The sequence below is a fragment of the Tiliqua scincoides genome, chromosome 1 (assembly GCF_035046505.1).
Source record: "Tiliqua scincoides isolate rTilSci1 chromosome 1, rTilSci1.hap2, whole genome shotgun sequence".
Taxonomy (NCBI): Eukaryota; Metazoa; Chordata; class Lepidosauria; order Squamata; family Scincidae; genus Tiliqua; species Tiliqua scincoides.
Genome location: NC_089821.1, coordinates 166,600,155 through 166,620,550, shown reverse-complemented (window position 1 = coordinate 166,620,550; position 20,396 = coordinate 166,600,155). Strand labels below are relative to the sequence as shown.

The following is a 20,396-nucleotide window of genomic DNA, read 5'->3' as shown; positions in this document are numbered from 1 at the left end:
CGCTTCTCTGGGGGGTTTCCTGCTTCTAATATATTTGAAGAAGCTTTTATTATTTCCCTTAATGTTGCTGGCCATGCGTTCCTCGTAGTCTCTCTTGGCCTCCCGTATCACCTTCTTACATTTCTTTTGCCACAGTTTATGTTCCTTTTTATTCTCCTCATTAGGGCAAGACTTCCATTTATGGAAGGAAGCTTCCTTGCTCTTTACAGTCTCTCTAAGGGCCCAATCCTATCCAACTTTCCAGTACCAGTGCAGCTGCAATGCAGCCCCGAGATAAGGGAACAAGCATCCCCTTACATTGAGGAGGCCTGTATGTCTACCTCCCCACCATAGGATGCAGTGCATGTCCTATTAGCATGGCTGCACTGGCACTGGAAAATTGGATAGGATTGGGCCCTAACTTGGCTCGTTAGCCATGCAGGCACTCTCCTGGACTTAGTCGAGCCCTTCTTACTTTGCAGTATATGCTTCTGCTGGGCTTCTATTACTTTTGTTTTAAACAGTTTCCACACACTCTGGAGAGACTGGACCCTCTTTACCTTCCCTTTCAACTTCTTCCTAACTAGCCTCCTCATTTGAGGGAAGTTCACCCTTCGCAAGTCAAGGGTTTTTGTGTTAGATTTGTGACACTCTTCCCCAGACATGCATGGTGAAACTAATTGCAGCATGGTCACTGTTCCCCAATGGCTCAGTAACATTTACCTCTCTAACCAGGTCCTGAGTGCCACACAATATTAAATCCAGAGTCACCTGTCCTCTGGTGGGCTCCATGACTAGTTGCTCTAAAGCACAGTCATTTAGCATGTCAAGAAAACCAGTTTCTGTTTCATGACCAGAGCACAAATTGACCCAGTCAATGTGAGGATAATTGAAGTCCCCCATGATTATAACCCTGTCCCTCCTCGTCACCTCCCTGATCTGTTTCCTCATTTCAAGGTCCACTTCTGGTTTCTGATTCGGAGGATGATAGCATACCCCCAGTATTACATTGCTCCTCGAACCTGGTAATTTAACACACAACAATTCTATGGTGGAGTCGGACCCGCCTTCAATCTCTACTTTGCTGGATTCCACCCCTTCTTTAACATAAATGGCCACCCCACTACCAACACGCCCTTCTCTGTCCCTTCTATAGTGTTTATAGCCCAGGATTGCGGTATCCCACTGGTTATCCGCATTCCAATGTGTTTGTTATGCCCACTATGTCAATCTTTTCCCTAGTCACCAGACATTCCAGTTCTTTCAATGAGAACTGGGAGAAGAGAGACTGAGGCTGAACTATGTGGGGTGGAAGAGCAATTGGATGAGATGAACCTTTTCTACTTATTCACCAACCAAAATGGAGAGCATATAAATTCTTAACTATGATGAACAACCAGTCACAGATACTTTCAGTTACCCCCTACTGTTCATCAGTATCTCTTTCTCTCTTGTCTGCCTCTAGGCAGCCATCCAACATGCCCTGAGCAAAGGATGTTCCTGCACTCAGTCATGCAGACCTCAAACAAGAGGAGCAGCAGCTGCAGTAACTAGTGCAGAAGCCAGATGTTTCTATGCGGGATTGGTGCCTTTGTCCTCCCAGGGCTTCTGCGTATTTTGAAAGTCAGCAACAGGTAGCAAAAAACAAGTGTGGCAATAGCCCATCATAGTCGTACAGTGTTGGGGAAAGCTGTGCCTCTTGTTTCTTGGCATCTCATGCAGTTTTCGAAGGCTCAGGGGCTGTGAAAGAGCAGATAGAAAGAGATGGGAGTTGCCTGCCTATTGCAGTTGGATCTCTGATACTGTTTGTTTTTTGTTAAATCTGTCACTGTCTTCTGCGGTTTCTGTTCTTAGATAACATTCTCCCCACTTGTTGTTGACATCCGATTTCAGTGAGAGGTGACTGTACTTCACCACACCAGGGCTAAAGGGCTAGATCCTTTGAAGCATGTGCATGCGGCTAGGGCAACAACTTTGCGGTAGTCCATTTGTTGCCATGCACTGATTGTCCTCTATTCGTGGGTAATGTGAGGTGCCGTTTGCCTGTGATAGCACAATGGTGGGTAGTTGCCGAGAATGCTGTAGGAATGGCCTTTGGTGCAGCAATGCTAGAACTTGTTTCTACATCCACTGTCACTTTCTACATTGGTGGTTGGGCTATATAGGATTGCAACAATGGTGCTAGCCTTGACACAGCAGCTGCTGATGTAAAAGGCTACAGGATTGGTTTCCAAGAGTCTCCATCTGCGTATTCTAGAATTTAATTATAATAGTCCCTTTCCACAATATAGCATTACTACTTCTAAACTTGAAAAGAAAATTGGAGACTCCCTTTTCCTTGCCCAGGTTTGTTCTTCTTATGGATGAGCAATCCTAACATCAGTGGCAGCTAACAATGGATGAGTGTCTATTCCTATTTTGGCAAGACTGCCACTACAAAAATCTGTTAGAGAATACATGCTGAGTTGCTTGCACTAGAATGCCATTTTTACAATTTTGCTCCTTTTCAGTTCTCTGTGCCTCAGGATGTATATGGTGGCATTTATAGGGTGGCTGTAAATGAATGCCCAAGTCTGCTGGCCTTGTTTTGTGCCCCCACCATGCTTTGTGCCCCCCCCATGCTTGCAAATGCACCAAGGATGTCTGTTTAGCTTTTTCTTGGAATGTTCTTAAAGTCGGTACACCACAAAGAGCAGGTGGTATGGTTTAGCCTCCGTCTGCCTGAAGATAACATCCACAAGGTCGCCAGTTCGAGGCCACCGGCACCGTGCGACCTTGGAGCAGCTGACAAGCTGAAGCCGAGCCATTCCATCTGCTCTGAGCGTGGGAGGGTGGAGGCCAGAATGTGAAGCCAGATTGGAACGAAACACCTTGAATGTAGTGGTTCTTGAAAAAAAGAACCTTCTTTCAAATTGTAAAAATCCCTATTTAATAAGGGATTTAAATAAAAGCCTGCCTATGTAAACCGCCTTGAATAAAGTCTTGAATAAAGACCAAGAAAGGCGGTATATAAATACCTGTTATTATTATTATTATTATTTATTGCCGCTTAGTAAACGCGTGTCTAAAGCTGCCCTCGAGGGTGTCTGTATGGGACATATTGGTCATGGCTCTTAGCAGACATTTTGTTCTTTGCCACCTGATTTGTGAGGTGTCAACTGCTTTATTGATCAGTGTTATAAATGTTCACTGGTTTTAAAGGAATTTGGCACTCAGTGCACAAGCAGTCCTTCAACATGAACTGTAGAAAATATTTTTCCTTGGCTCTGCCTGTAAAAGACTTAAATGTACAAGAACAAATTACTTCATAAAGCCTATTTAAAAGAGAATCATTCCAAAGGGAGTGCTTTGAAGTAGGCACCTCTTAGGATTGTGGCCACCCTGTGAGTTCTTTCTGCAGAGTCCAAACGTGAAATAATATGCTAGCAGAGAAGTGATGTTGTCAGTGGTTGACTGCAGGCCAAGTTAGAGTCTATATTCATCTAGTTTAAGGAGGTGACAGTATGTGGTAGTAATAGGGGGCTCCATACTGAGAGGGACTGAGGGCCCAATCCTATCCAATTTTCCAGTGCCAGTGCAACCATGCTAATGGGGCGTGCACTGCATTCTGTGGTGGGGAGGTGGTCACAGATACCTCCTCAAGGTATGGGAACATTTGTTCCCTTACCTCAGGGCTACATTGTAGTTGCACCGGTGTTGGAATGTTGGATAGTGTTGGGCCCTGAGGCAGTGGTTTGCAGACCAGTCATCTTGGGAGGTATGTTGTCTTCCTGGTGTGTGTATCCAGGATGTGATAGAGAAGGTGCTAAGAGCCCTCAAATACGATGACCACTACCCCTTCCAGCTGTTCCAGGAGTACTGCCTGAAGTTACCTTGGAAGGATCTCAGGAAACTATGAGGTGCTGGGAAGGGAAGAAGTTGAGGGCACAATGATATTTGTCATTCCTGTCAAAGCATAGCAAGAGAAAACAGGATCTGGGCAGTGAACAGCTGGCTACAAAGATGGCAGTGTCACTGTGAAGGACTCCTGGCAAGAAGGCTGGGAAGAATGTGTTTGGCAGAAACCTAGAAAATCTCATCAGGAGGGCATTAAACTAAATACAAAGGGGAGAGGAGAACAAAATGCAGAATCTAATACAAGACTGGCATTGGAGAAAAGATGGTGAGAGACAAAGGAAGAAACAAGCTTGCTGAGAGAGTGATCAAGGACATGCAAGAAACTGCATCAAAGAAGCTAATAGCAGGAGATACCCATGGTCTCGGATGTCTGTATACTAATCCATAGAGAAGTGTTTCTCAAACTGTGGATCAGGACCCATTAGGTGGGTCACGAGCCAATTTCAGGTGGGTCCATTAGACGTGATGCTATGTGACTGCATTTGGGGAAATGCTACAGATCTGTACTTTTAACAGGCTAATATGTATATGCTTTTAACAATGATAGTCAATGGCGCTTACTCCCAGGTAAGTGTGGTAGGACTGCAGTTTAGGATTGTTAATTTTCCTGCTTGATGATGTCACTTTAGGTCATGATATCACTTCCAGGTTGTCACTTCTGGTGGGTCCTGACAGATTGTCATTCTAAAAATTGAGTTCCAATGCTAAAAAATTTGAGGACCATAGGCATAGAGTATGGGAAGCAAGTGGGATGAATTTGAAATCCTAAGTTTGAGGGAGTATGGGAAGGCAATATGATTTGATAAGTATTGCAGAAACTTGGTGGGGTGAAACTTATGAGTGGAATGTAGGACTCGAAGAGTATAACTTGCTCATAAGGATCAGCCCCAACAGAATGGGAGGGGGAATCGTATTATATATCAAGAATGTACATACCTTTAAAATTCAGGAATCTGAACATGGAAGCCAGACAGAAAGTGAGAATAAAAGGAGAGAAGAATAAGTGATATCATTGTGGAAGTCTGCTATCAACCATCAGACCAAGCTGAAGTCATGGATGATGCTTTCCTAAAATGTATGACCAAGGTTTCTATGAGGCAAGCCATATAGCAGGGCTTGTCAAACCCCAACCTGTGGGCCAGATCGAGGGTTTGGAAAAAGCCCCCCCCCCCCGGGGAGTAGAGCATACTGTTCCTCCATGACACCACCTTGCTTGCCAAATTTGCAAATGATACAGAGTTAGGGGGAATAACTAATAGCCTGGAAGACCGAATTAGGATTCAAAATTATCTTGACAGGTTCCGCTAATGGGCCCAAACCAACAAGTTCAGTGGAAGCAAATGTAAAATCCTGCATGTAAGAACAAAAAAAAAATTGGAGGTGCAGGTTGGAGGAAACCTAGCTTGGCAACAGCATGTGCAAAAAAGATCTAAATGTCATGTTCATGTCATGTTGAACAAGACCTAGCAGTGTATGCAGCTATCCAAAAAGTAAATGCATTGTTGGGCTGGATTAGCAAAGGCATAGAGTCCAGATTATAAGAGGTAATAGTTCCACACTATACAGCACTAGGCAGACCTCGCCTGTCCAGTTTTGGGCACTGCAGTTTAAGACAAAAACATCGGTAAGTTGAAGCAGGTGTAGGGAAGGCCAGCCAAGATAGTGAGAGGTCTGGAAAACAAGTTCTATGAGGAGAGGTTAAAAAAAAATGATCGTAACTTGGTTTTTTTAGAACCTAATGACAGAAGCATATCTGCTTCTGTTGATATGAACAGGGTTTCATTTTAAGCATGTAGGAATTAAGCAGCTACAGCTACATTTGCATTTAGGTAGAAACAGTTCATCCCTTACTATGATGTGGCTACTCAAACACATCCTGCATTGTGACTGTAGAGAGTTGTTTGTTGATTCCAATCATGAGGTGAGAGCTGAGTGTCAACATGGCACTCTTCTCCATATTGTGTGAGCCGTTTGGTAGGCAACTTTCTGCCCCTGAACTTAGAATTTGTGTTTGGTTTGTCTGAGTAAGGTAGAGTCCAGCTGAAATTAATGAGGTCATGTAAATGAGTGAAGCATGAAGTACTGAGCTTTGGAACAGCCACTCTTAAATTTTCCCTTCTTAGCTGGTGCTTCTTTAGTAGAGAAAGGGAAAGAAGCAAACAGATGTTGCTGCACTCTTCACTTAGTCTGCAATTTAATGCACTATATAATTGGTTCTAGTGAAAATGCAGAACAGGGGGCTAATTTTCTCTTCATGCGTTCTGCACCTCCTATGATCATGTCGTGTTGTTTGTGAACTGATTCCAATTATACTGAAGCTGGGGTATTGGGCGGCCCTACAATTTTACCTCGCACTATTGCCATTACATTTCCCCCCACATTTAATCTTTATTGAGGTTCTTGACGTGGTAGCACAGTAATTGGCATCAGAGTTAAAGATAAAACACCTTTCGGAATAGGTGTTGGTATGTTTGGGTCTGGAATGGAAAGCCTGGGCTTTATAACTGTTAAAAAAGGGGAGGGGGAAATCTAGCAGAGTATAATGTTCGTTTCTCATACCTGAAACATCTGTGGATGGACAGAGAATGGTGAAAGGAGATAAGACACCTATTCTGTTTTTTAAAATAAAAACTTGAGCAGTCAGGACATAGTGGAAATGGAAAAAGTGCAAAAGAGAGCGACTAAGTGATTACGGGGCTGGGGCACCTTCCTTATGAGGAAAGGCTACAGCGTTTGGGCCTCTTCAGCCTAGAAAAGAGACACCTGAGGGGGGACATGATTGAGACATACAAAATTATGCAGGGGATGGACAGAGTGGATAGGGAGATGCTCTTTACACTCTCACATAATACCAGAACCAGGGGACATCCACTAAAATTGAGTGTTGGGCCGGTTAGGACAGACAAAAGAAAATATTTCTTTACTCAGCGTGTGGTCAGTCTGTGGAACACCTTGCCACAGGATGTGGTGCTGGCCTAGACACCTTTAAAAGGGGATTGGACAAGTTTCTGGAGGAAAAATCCATTACGGGGTACAAGCCATGATGTGTATGCGCAACCTCCTGATTTTAGAAATGGGTTGTGCCAGATGCAAGGGAGGGCACCAGGATGAGGTCTCTTGTTATCTGGTGTGCTCCCTGGGGCATTTGGTGGGCCGCTGTGAGATACAGGAAGCTGGACTAGATGGGCCTATGGCCTGATCCAGTGGGACTGTTCTTATGTTCTTATGTTATGTTATGTAGGATCACTTGTTGGCCTTTTACATTGCGAATGGAACATGTCCTGTAAGAAATGCAGGGTTGTGTCTGAAAATTGCAACCCCGAATGGTTCTCTGCCTCATATCTATGTTTTTTTTTTTACTTTTTCTTCAGTGATCTACCCTCATTATGTAGAAATATGCCTGTAAACAAACTCCTTCTTCACATGTAGGTCAGTGTTAAAAAGGCAAAGATTCTGCCCTGCTGGGGGGACCCCCCCCCACTTGATAGTAGTTTTCCTACTAAAACGGTTCATATGTGGCTTCAGTTCACAATGAATATTGATTCTGGTGTTTCTGTATTCTCAACGTGGTGTGAAAGGGAAGAAAATGGCATTTTCTGCATATATACCTAGCAATTCAGAGCAGGTCACCCTTAAGGTTCAAATGCTACTTTGCTGCTCAGATGTTTAAAACCAGAGTGAAGGCTGGATAGAATCCTCAGTACCTTTTTCTCAGATTTTCTGCTGGGACTTGTGTAGCTTTCTAATGGCAGAGTAGATATAATGGCGAAGTTGTATATGAACAAGCTCTGAGCAGCTTAAACCAAAAGAGGCTGAAGAGGCAAAGATTCCCGATCCATCAGTGTAAGCCGAGGGATCGTGTTTGTTTGGCCCAACCTAGTGCACTAGAGTCTCCTCCCCTGTGGGGGGATTGGAGAAGGCTGGAGCTGGGCGGTCTCAGAGAGCTCTTAAGCCACCAGCATCCAGCCCTCTTCCTCCTTTTGCATGTGGGCACAGTACTGACACCCACCTGCCCGCCCCAGAGCAGTCTGAGTTCCACTGGTCGCCGTTCGGGGCCGGGTAGGAATTTTTTGCTACCTGTCAGGATTGGCTGATGGCAGGTAGATTTTTTGCCTACCCCAGACTGTCAGGGGTTGGGGGGGGGGGTTTTCCACTGCTGAACATCGGTCACTTTATGATGACAGATGGTGCGGGTTAGAAGGCGTGAGATGGACTTTGGCATGCACCTTCAGGCAGCATAGGCAGGGCAGAACCCACTTGCAGTCCTCGGGCTCAGCGGCACGAGGGCATAGACGGGGCCCTCTAGCCACGAGCATCCTGCAGTCTGGATTACAGTATGAAAGAAGATGGGCTTCCCTTGTGCCATGATCTTGATGACCCCCCCACCTCCAGTTTCTATTTGCTTCTAGGAGAAATAGCTTTAATGGGAATTTTAGTGGGCTATTTGCACAAGGAGAAAGGGTAACTCCCAGTGCTGCACTTGTGATCCAGATAGGGATGGCTTGTAGCTACTGCCTTCAAAAAGATGGACCAGAAATGCCAAACAGTTCATAGCATCCTAGTCATAGCCAGATTTACTTGGATGTAATGTGCAGCATTCTGTCAATAAGCACAGGGAGTACCATGTTTTGTACCTATAACTTCTGTATCTCTTTTGTGCGAGAGGGACAGGGAATAGCTACAAGTGGTGCAGGAGGAGCAATTTACATTTCTGTTCAGGTGTGGATTTACTTGAGGGAGATGAAGCACCTATCTTGGTTTTCTAACCTTAGCTTTGTTGGGGGGGGGGTGACATTTAAAAAAATAAGTGTACTAGCGTATACTCAGATAAGAAGCAGGCATCTATATTATGTATGCATTGCTGCATATTATCCTTCTCTAATTGATAACCTATATTCCATGAAACTAATGATTCGCTATACTTAAGCCAGTAGTCGAGCTCTCTTTTAAAACGCCAACAGATGCATGCTCTGCTAGTAGATTCCCTATCTCTTTTCTAGGACAAAGTATTCTTTGATATGCTATCTTCATGTCTGTCATCAAAAGGGCACAATCCATAATGGACATTTTGCATGGGAAAAGGACTGAGTGTCTTTGACTCGAAGTCTTAGGCCTGGCTAGTACTGATAGAAGAACTTCAAAGTATACCACTTCAAGATAGACAAAGTATAGAGATAGACACAACTCATTCAAAAGAATGACATGAATGAGCTCAACATCAACTCACTAGGATCAAGGACGGCCTCTTTTTGTGAAGGTCAAACTTTGGTAAGCTACTCCTGCCGTTTTGTGTTTCTCTGATCAAGGTGTTCATAGGCTGTGGAATAGTTGATAAGCACCTGACCCTGGTTTTTACAACTTTAAAATGTTATTACTTTTTTAATATAATTAAATTGCATCAAGCAAGCTACCAGGATTTAAGTTCTGGTTCTTCTCCATTGATTTAAAAAACTGTACTAACTGTACTCTTAGGCTTCACCTCAGTCTTTTTGTCTGTGAGCCTTGGCACTGCACAGGTGTGCAGTAAGAGGCTGCTGAATCCTTCCTCTGCCTGAATGTTCTCTTCTGAAACAATTTCTCTCCCAAGTGGAGCTCTACGGTCAGAAGTAAGCATTCCTGCTGGGAGAAAACTGACTGAAGAGAAATGACTGGCTTCCTAGACCAGTGGTTCTCAAACATTTTAGTACTGGGACCCACTTTTTAGAAAGACAATCTGTCTGGGACCCACTGAAAGTGATGGCTTGGCTGGAAGTGACATCATCAAGCAAATTAAAATAATCATAAAAAAATTAAAGTAAAGCAAATAAATAAGGGAAGATGAAATGAGGAAGCCAGCCCTGTTCCACCAAGCAAATTCTCTCTGTATCCTGCCTGCAACAACCTTAATCCCCCCCAAAAGAACTTTGTAAGATTTTCAGCCCCACCCATTTCCCAGTTCATTTTAAGTCCTTATATTTAAACCATATCAGTATGAGGACCCATATAGCTTTACAAGTCCAAAAAGGAAAAAAAAAAAGCACCTTACCAGCTCAAGCTTCTGTTTTTATTCTTTTTATGGCTGGGGGGCTGCCTTCTGGAGCATTTGTTGAGGTCCACTTTCATTAGATTGGAACTGTTCTTGTGACCTTGCATTCCCCTTTGCCTGACCTTCAACAAGAGCCAAGGCAAAGTTGCTTACTTGTGAGTAAATGCAAATATGTAGCTTAGTTTCACATTCCATAGGCTCAATACATTTGTCAGCTTGAAGGGGGAACTTCCTTCTTGAGTGTTTTTGGGGGGCTGCGTTCATCGGAGTGGGACCATTCTGGTGGCATTGGTTTCCTCTTGGCCTGCCCTTTGCAATGGACTAAGGTACAGTTGCCAACTCATAAATAAACACATGATGTGGCTCCGTTTCTCTTTCCATAAGGCTTCATGCATTTTTCTTCTTGGCTGTCGAGTTGACAGTTTCAGCTTCGTAACCCACCCACAATGAGTTTGCAATCCACCAAGTGGATCACGTCCACAGTTTGAGAATCCCTGCCCTAGATTAATTTGATCCCTCAATGGCTCATAAATAGGTTTGCTTTATCTTGTTTTTTGTTTCACTGTTTTATTGTTAAAACTAATGTTTTTAATGCTTTGTTTGATATTTTTCTTTTTACCTGATTTATTACTTGTGTTTTTGTTGTGGAATTTTGTAAGCCACCTTAGGCATTTGCTTTGGCATGAGAAAGGCAGGATATAAATAAATGAGGCTATAGCTGCATATGAAGTCCCTTCCATTCAAATGAATGAGTTGACCTAGAAAAGTGCTGCTGGAATGGGATCAGGAACATCAAACCTGGATCTAGAATTTTGTACATAAATTACTTGAGTTTTGTAGCATAGTTTTGCTGAGTTTTGTTCAGTTATGGATGTTTGTTCAAAAATTACTTGTGGCATGCCGTTCAGCCCATGAGGCTCCTGCAATAGGTTGTATGAAATCAAACCATGGCAAATAATTACAGTGGAAAAGTGCGGTGGTGGGCATATACCTTTCTCATCCTGGCTCGTCCACCCAGGACAGTTGGTAGATCTGTGGTCTGTGGGATAGGGAGATGCAGTCAGTTTGAAATGCACCTGCTGGTGGAATAATAATAGAATTATTTTATTTATTATTGTTTGCAGTGTTCAGAAAAAAGGTACTGGAGAAGCTTTTTCCTCCTCCTCCTCCTCCTCCTCCTCCTCCTCCTGGTGTCCCTGTTTCAGTCTCGGATCCAAGAAATCAGGATACTGGGCAGGAAGAGTATAACAGTACCGAAGCCTCACAAGGATACTCCAGTTTACCAGGTAATTACCCAACAGACTGAGGGATCCCAGAACTTGTCAAAAGTCATGCTCGATTGTCCTTGTTAGGACGTTGTATGAAGTCAAACAAAACAACATAAAAAATGAAATACTTTGTGTCTAATGACAGTCAAGACGAGTCAGAGATTCTGGCACAATAGGGCCATTTATTTTCAAATACAGAAATTTTAATTTTTAAAAAGAGAAAAGAATATTGCTTAATCTTTGAGTCATCAACTGTCTAACTGCAAAAGAAAAAGTCACCTTTGATAGTCCACCACTTTAAAAATAAATTGTCAATCGCAAAACAGCCTTAAGATGCTCATTGTGAAGCTACAGATTTTATGAAGTCCAATTATTTTTTTACTTCAGCTACAAAATGTGGGCAGATACAGGTTGAAGTTAACTTGTTTTGCATTTTGCATCTAGGCCAGCCGTGTTCTGATAAGTAAAGCAACTTCTCAACCAGTGACTGCAGTGAGGTCAAAGGCTGGGGAGGCAGACCTCGAAGTATGGTGTGACATGATAATGTCACACCACGAGGCATTCAGGAGGCTACCCCAACACGTGCACAATCACCGAGGAGGCTGAGCTATTCCTGCCTCAAGCTCTAGTCTTTCCCTGTATGTGAGGCTATTTTAATTGGAGGCACATGAGACTCTGAGGCTATTTTCATTGGAGCAGGACAGTACAGGCAAGGCTGTGCCTGGTGTGTGTGTGGGGGGGGGGGGAAGGCTCTGCCTGCCTGTCCCCAACGAATAGGCTACAGCTCCTTTTTGCAGCCTCTTCAACTGCTGAAGACACACTGTGTTCTGAGGTATCCTGTGGTGTTTCCAGATTGGACAGAAAGTCTGCTGTTGAAATTCTGAGGAAAGAATGTGGGAAGAATCAATACAAACAATTGATCAGGTGTTGTAACCCAGTACATTTGTGTGTGAGAAATGTCCTATAAGCGCTGCTCTTCCTCGCACTCTACAAGGCAGACATTTGTCCCCCAGCCACTGTCTGAAACTAAAAGTAAGCCTGGTTGGTGATGGCTTACTGGTGGGGGGGGGGCATTGTGTGGCAGGGGAAACTGCCTATGGAATGGACATGGGCCAATATTTGCAAGGAAGAATAAGCAGGCTGAGAAGGGTTATGCACTTTTCTTTGCCTGCCCATCACATACACACGTACTTTCTGCCCTTCCAGCAAATGCTAGTTTGGGATTGTGTTTGTGTGATGCACATGTAGGCAAAGTATGCTTCTACCTGTGCACTGGGAAAAATGCTTACTCAAAGCACCACTCATACTTTATGGGTTGCCACTCCAAGGACCTCTCTGATCTTGGGAGAAGGCCTCTTGGGATGCACAACGGGCTGTCACTTAAAGGGAGGCAGGGTGCTTTTCAGTAGCAGCTGCTTTTACCAGTCTGGATCCCAGTCTGATAGTTTCCCTTTTTTGTGGTATTGTAGTATTTCCCATGATGCATTTCAAGCTGGAGGAACTGTAACTTATTATCTGATGTCCGCGCACTCAGAATTACTAGAAAACGGAAACCTTTTGTGATACCATATAAAGATGATGTATTTCTTTAGGGAATGGCATGTTTATTACCTCTACTAATCTTTCTACAGATTAGATCAGCAATTTTCAACCTTTTTCATCATATGGCACACTGACAAGACTCTAAAATTTTCAAGGCATTCCATCAGTTTTGACAAGGCACACTGCACTGCAGTAAGGGGCTCATCATGGCCCTACTAATAAATGACCACTCCCCCCCCCCCAAACTCCTGCAGACCATTCACAGCACAGCGGTTGAAAATCATTGCAGTACTAGGCTATAGTGCAGCAATTTTCAATCTTTTTCATCTCGTGGCACACTGACAAGGTACTAAAATCGTCAAGACACACCATCAGGTTTTTGACAATTGTCAAGGCACATCATGCTGCCAGTGGGGGGCTCACATCCCCATTAGCCCTACTAATAAATGATCTTCCCCCAAATTCCTGTGGCACACTTGTGGACCACTCGCGGCACACTAGTGTGCCACGGCATAGTGGTTGAAAATGGCTGCTATAGTGCTTTCAAAATACGCAAAATGTTTCATATGTATTTTCTTGATGTAGTTCTTACAGCAACGCTGTAAAAAGTAGTCTCCCCATTTAACATCTTGGGGACTGATTGGGCATAGCTTGCCAAAGGCCACCTCCTGCCTCACAATCTTGAGATTTGATTTGGGGAGGTCCTCATTCGCAGCTCAGTTTCATAGCCATCATGTTAAGAGAGCAACAGCTCTCTATTAGAGGATTGTATCAGTAATACATTGGCAAGCAAGGCAAATATTGTCTATACATATTCATAAGAGAATATTTGGCAGTGCAATAATGGAATAAACAACTTTGAAGACTGATTAAACAATTCATTTTAGCAGTTAATTACTGTGAAAAGGGAGAGCAACAGACTGTAATTATTACATTGCAGAGAGAATATGACATTTTAAATGTCTTTCCATCAAGGATTTGTATTCTCTTGGCTGATTCTGTTAACATGACATAACTATCAATATGATAGTTGATTATTCATAATGTTCTAAGCTAAGGCCATGGTTTTTCTGTTTGAATCACTGGACTGCTATTAGTAGTAGGTATTTGGTGGGACACTAGTCTCTTTCCAAATGTCAGCTGGTGGTCTTCTTTGGAATTCCCAAATGACCACTGCAGTTGATCCTTCTTTTCATTTGTCTCCCTAAAGGAGATGGCATCGATAGGCAATTGCCACTTTTTCAAATCTCCAGAAGCCCCAGAATTAGACGAAACATTATTGTACAATTCAGTTCGAAAGCACATCAGTGGAACTATCAGATCATCCATAAGAGCTGTTTGGTTTTTGATTATCATCAAAAAGTAGTTCAGATAACAGCATGCAGTCCTTGCTTAACTGTATTAGAAAATGCTTATATTTATAGTCTGTTGTTAGTAAGTTCTAAACCCAAGTGTAACCAACTGCATAAAACAATTTTACTGAAAGATGGAAAAGGTTTTCCACAACAGTTCCTTTGAAAGCTTCTTAAATGTATTAACTTCTTGAAGGTAATAAGAACTAGAAACATTTTTTTCTAACAAGAAAAATTCATATTTCCTGCTTCTAGCAGAAGCGCCTTGACTGTAATGACAGAAGCAAGAACTGCTCATTTGGTCATTATAGTTAATGATAAGAATTCTTAAATTGGGTCCAGGGTATCCACTCTATCTGCCTACTGCCTCTCTGCATGATTCACTGCTCTGACCTTGCTGCCTCCTCATTCTCCCATCAATTGTCCCATGGTGGGACAGGATATGTTGTCTAGTTTCTGCATTGAATGTTACTGAGTGATCCATTTGTTTCTGCCACAGTGACACAACAGAAGTTAGCATGGATTATAAAAAGGTAGATCAAAGCCTGGAAGAGGGATAGGATATTGGTGGCACTGCTGCCGACAGCACCCCTTCCAGTCCTCTTTCCATCTCGTAGTCTCTTCCCCGTTCCTTCCTCTCCATGAGTGTGGCTAAATTATCAGAAGTTTAGGAGGCACTGGTATAGAATTTGCAAAATCTTTGGCAAACTTTAGTTTAAGAAAGAAATTTTTTTTCTAGGAATGAAGAATTTGTTCTAAGAATGTCATGTTTTTCAAAAAGAAGGTAGCTTGACAGGTCTATCAACAGAGTGTGCTGGTCCCTGGCTTGAAATAATGGATATATTGGGGTCTTGCATACATAGCCTTTCATGTCCATTCCACATAGCCATTCCACAGTCAGGGAATTAGAGGACAGGTCCTCTCATGGAATGAGAACTGGTTGAAGGCCAGGAAACAGAGAGTGGGTGTCAATGGGCAATTTTCACAATGCAGAGAAGTGAAAAGCGGTGTGCCCCAAGGATCTGTCCTGGGACCGGTGCTTTTCAACCTCTTCATAAATGACCTGGAGACAGGGTTGAGCAGTGAGGTTGCAAAGTTTGCGGACGACACCAAACTTTTCCGAGTGGTGAAGACCAGAAGTGATTGTGAGGAGCTCCAGAAGGATCTCTCCAGACTGGCAGAATAGGCAACAAAATGGCAGATGCGCTTCAATGTCAGTAAGTGTAAAGTCATGCACATTGGGGCAAAAAATCAAAATTTTAGATATAGGCTGATGGGTTCTGAGCTGTCTATGACAGATCAGAAGAGAGATCTTGGGGTGGTGGTGGACAGGTCGATGAGAGTGTCGACCCAATGTGCGGCGGCAGTAAAGAAGGCCAATTCTATGCTTGGGATCATTAGGAAAGGTATTGAGAACAAAACAGCTAATATTATAATGCCGTTGTACAAATCGATGGTAAGGCCACACCTGGAGTATTGTGTCCAGTTCTGGTCGCCGCATCTCAAAAAAGACATAGTGGAAATGGAAAAGGTGCAAAAGAGAGCAACTAAGATGATTACGGGGCTGGGGCACCTTCCTTATGAGGAAAGGCTACGGCGTTTGGGCCCCTTCAGTCTAGAAAAGAGACGCCTGAGGGGGGACATGATTGAGACATACAAAATTATTTTCCGGGGATGGACAGAGTAGGGAGATGCTCTTTACACTCTCACCTAACACCAGAACCAGGGGACATCCACTAAAATTGAGTGTTGGGAGAGTTAGAACAGACAAAAGAAAATATTTCTTTACTTAGCGTGTGGTCGGTCTGTGGAACTCTTTGCCACAGGATGTGGTGATGGCAACTGGCCTGGACGCCTTTAAAAGGGGATTGGACAAGTTTCTGGAGGAAAAATCCATTACAGGGTACAAGCCATGATGTGTATGCGCAACCTCCTGATTTTAGAAATGGGTTATGTCAGAATGCCAGATGCAAGGGAGGGCACCAGGATGCAGGTCTCTTGTTATCTGGTGTGCTCCTTGGGGCATTTGGTGGGCCACTGTGAGATACAGGAAGCTGGACTAGATGAGCCTATGGCCTGATCCAGTGGGGCTGTTCTTATGTTCTTATGTCATAGCTTCCCCTCCCCACCTGCAGCAGATTAGATTGAGACTGATATGGGCAGCTCTTCCTCCTTCAAACCTTCGAATAGTAGAAGATAAGAAGCCTCTACAGACTGTCTCAACTTGCTCCCGGGCTCTCAAGTGATAATGCAGGAAGGCTTTGGAAACAAGCTCAGTTAGCTGGCAGAGGGGAAGAAATTGTCACATAAAAGTTATTATTAACAGTATTTAATAATATATTAAAGTTTATAACTTTAATAAAAGTATACCGCTTTTCAGCAAAAAGTTCCTGACTCACAAAGAGAATAACAACAAGAAGTTTATGGAACATACCAAGATCCAGTTCTACAGAGCTTGCATCTTGAGTACACTTCTGTACTGGAGTGAGTCCTGGACTCTCCGCATATGACAGGAGAGGAAGCTGAACGCTTACCACATGTGCTGCCTCAGACGCATACTCGGTGTCACCTAGCAGAACAAAGTTCCCAACAACATAGTCCTGGAATGAGCTGGAATCCCTAGCATCTATACACTACTGAAACAGAGATGCCTGTGTTGGCTTGGTCATGTCGTGAGAATGGACGATGTTTGGATCCCAAAGGATCTCCTCTATGGAGAACTCGTGGAAGGAAAGCACCCTACAAGTAGACCACAGCTGCAATACAAGGATATCTGCAAGAGGGATCTGAAGGCTTTAGAAATAGACCTCAATGGATGGGAAACCTTGGCCTCTGAGCATCCTGTTTGGAGGCAGGCTGTGTAGCATGGCCTTTCCCAGTTTGAAGAGACACTTGGCCAACAGACTGAGGCAAAGAGGCAGAGAAGGAAAGCCCGTAGCCAGGGAGACAGATCAGGGACAGACTACAAGACTACAGACTACAGACTCATACATTTACTCTCAGTGTGGAAGGGGTTGTCACTCCCGAATTGGCCTTTTCAGCCACACTAGATGCTGTCCCAGAACCACCATTCAGAGCGCAATACCATAGTCTTCCGAGACAAAGGATGCCAATATATCACATTTCAACAGAAAAGTTCACAAAGCGCTTTACAGAGAAAATCAAATATCTAATGCATAGGCATTTCTCCTTCCCACCAGCCAATTGGGCTTCTTCCCAGGGGCCCCATGTATTATCACACAAGGTCCTAGGACCAAGCCCTGGGTGCAAGTTGCAGCAGCATAGCACTTTTCTATATAAGAAGATATAGTTGTGCAGTGACTCTATATGCGACTAGGAGTTGCATATTGAATCACTACATGAATCTGCATTTTCTTGATAGACTAGTGATGTGCTGCATAGCAGCTCCTTGGATGAATCCATCCCAATGGGGCCCAGGAGCCCTGCACCTTGATATTGTCCAATAGACTTCAAAATGGTAAAGAACTTCCACGTTTGCTTCTCATTAATTCCAGTACTGATTAACACTTCAGTGCTAATCAGCGGTGGTAGGAGAAATCAGTCCTGAGACTTGGCAGTTTGAGAGATTTTGCATGGATTTAGGAAAATGAATTTACTGAATAGTTTCAATTAATTTCGTTTTGATGTATGCCTTTTCAGATTGCATGATTAATCAGTTTGCATCATACTCCATTATTTCATTGTTTCCTTTGTCGACCTCTAAGTGAAGACTTTTCATTAGTATTTAAAACTAGATGAGGTGCAGGGTAAATTGTATTTTGACACTGTCAAAAATAAATTAGAGAGAAGCATTGGGGATTTAACCTTCTGAACTCTATGAAATGTCCTCATTGCTTCTGTTAGACAAAAGGAACCATACTGAAATTTTAGATTTCCTACTGAGATTTATGGGAGACATGTTTGGTGAGGTCAGCCATCTCTTACATGTGCCTAGATGGCTGACAGGCAGATGACCTATGTGCAGTCTTTATCAATGCCATCATTGTGGTAGAAGAAATTCCTGGAGCTACATTAAATTTCTCAATAACTACAGACATTTAAATCTAGATAATGATGTAACTGCATTTTGGCAAACATAGCCAAATTCTATTAAGGTTCTTAACACCTTCCAGAAGTGCACTGTAATTGATTGTATGAGTGGTGTTTTGCTTATGTTTCTCCTTCCACTTTGCAAGGTGATTGTAAGTGGATTGCTGTTGGTAGTAATTTACACCATAAGTTGTTGCAGTGTTTATGTGTGATCATTTTTGCAGAAGTGTTACCACTTCCATTATCAAATTTTCAGTTTGATGGAGAGGTGCTCTGGCTGGGCTGGAATTTAGATGCTGCTATTTCCAGAAGTTGCTCTGAGGTATATCTGCAACTTTAGGATGAGTGTTGTAATTACCTGATTGGTTATGAAAGAAATGATGTCATTGTTCTGTATTCTTTGGCTGCATAGGGAAAGGAAGGTCCCCCTTAATTTTGCAAGGTTTCATACTTGCAAAGGAGTTTTATAATGACTAAAGGTTCTGGTGCTTTTGTAATATACATGGGCTGAGTACTCCCAACTATTTTTTTTTCCCCTTAGAGAATTGAGGAAGAGTTCTAGAGATTTTGTAGATGGATACCACTTGTAGTGTTTACAGACTGGAATGTAATGCTCTCATTTTTTTCAAAACACTTAGCCAATCCCCCTGTCCGTCCAGCTTTTTGTTGCTGGTGAAGGTAGCTTAAACCCGTCTTGCCATGTGTCTGAGCAATGCAGACAACTTGGATAAGCACATGAATCATAGGAAAAGCACTAAGCAGTTTTCGTTATCTTCCAGGTGAAGAGAGCATGATCCTGCCTTCAAGAAAAATGTACACGGCAGATCCTTGTCCTGAAGGCTATGTAACAGTCAAAAACAGTGAAGCTGATAATGCCAACTCTGAGAGTGACGGTGACGATGCTGATGGTTCAGGTGAGAGATCCTTTCAGACTCCAGAGTTTAAAATGTGTGATGTAGAGGCAGATGGTGGTTTGAGAACTTGTACTGCTTTACTTGAGAATGTAAATTTGAGCTAAGTGGTAAGTACGTCGGCCAAGACTTTTCCAAACACCTTGCCATCATTTGTGGTGATGATGTCTAGAGCGTGGGGCTAATTGCCACTGTGGGGGCAGACTTAGGAAAAGAAATACTTTGTGTGGAAATGCCTCCAATTTGCCTCCAGTTTTTCTTCCCAGGCTGGTGGCTCCCTTAAGGGCAGCGGCCCTGCTCTGATGGCAGAGGCAGTGCTGCAGAGACCGCTTATAAGAGGGCTTATTTCTTACCTTGGGCACCCGGCTGGCTTCCTGCAGAGTCCTGGAGGATTGCAGCCCTCTCTGATGTTCTCTGAGGCTCCTGTAAACAATCCTTATCTCAGATCAGCAGCTATTACTGGTTTTCACGCCGCCCCCAAAATAAAAAAATAAGCCCTGTAGTAGTAGTAGTAGTGCTGCAATTGCTGTGATGCCATTGCTGCCCCCCTCACCACCCACACAAATACTTACTTGGTTCCCAACTCTCTGTAGGGGTTTAGGAACCACTGGTCTGTATTGTCTGTAAGTCTAAGTGCATTTGCTCGGACGTTGGTGCTGCTGGTATTGGAAACTTATTGCCAGTTTTGTCAGTTGTCAGAATCCTTGGTACAGCTGTACAGAGACTGTAGCATTTCCTATCTGCGTTAAGGGGGTTGCGTGGTTGAAGTGCTCTAGAATCAAAACCTCTCCGCATGTTCAATCTTAGCATACAAAAGGAAGGTTTCTTGTTCAGAGCCTGCTTCCTGAAGTGTTAACTTTGCATATAAAAGATGATGCCATTGTAATGCTTTTATGTTAAGAAACAGGTTCTTGTTGAACAGGTTCTTGAAGCAGGCTGTGTTTGACTTGAAAGGTATCATGTTGTGTAGGCCTTGAGGCTTCTGAGCCAAATTCATAGAATATTTTTTGTTCTGAGCATATAATGTTGTGTGTTCAACCTAATTTTCCACATGCCTTCTTAACTCAAGAACATTTAGGGCGCATTCCTAACCAACTTTCCAGCACCAGGGTAAAGGCATTGCAGCTCCAAGGTAAGGAAACAAACATTCCCTTACCTTGAGGAGGCCACCCAGGATGCAGCACATGCCCCATTGTTACAGCTGTGTCAGTGCAGGAAAGTTGGTTAGGATTTGATTTCTGTCAGTGGCCTGCTCCACTGTAATGGCAATCTAATCTAGCAAGTTTGTTCACACAAGTCCATTTGCCTGATCTTTCTTCCGCATAACTCTTCCTTGTGCTAACCATGTCACATGGTAAATAAGGTAGTGCTG

The 20,396-nt window shown here is 43.3% G+C and overlaps 1 protein-coding gene across 1 annotated transcript in view; it reads left to right on the top strand.

Moving 5' to 3' along the window:
- The window catches only part of ERICH1 (glutamate rich 1), an 87,008-nt gene that overhangs the window by 8,492 nt on the left and 58,120 nt on the right, over positions 1–20,396 (top strand). The window contains exons 2-3 of the mRNA XM_066640382.1: positions 11,026–11,187; positions 18,893–19,027. Of these exons, the coding sequence (XP_066496479.1) occupies positions 11,026–11,187; positions 18,893–19,027 (297 nt within the window). The remainder of the gene's footprint in view (positions 1–11,025; positions 11,188–18,892; positions 19,028–20,396) is intronic.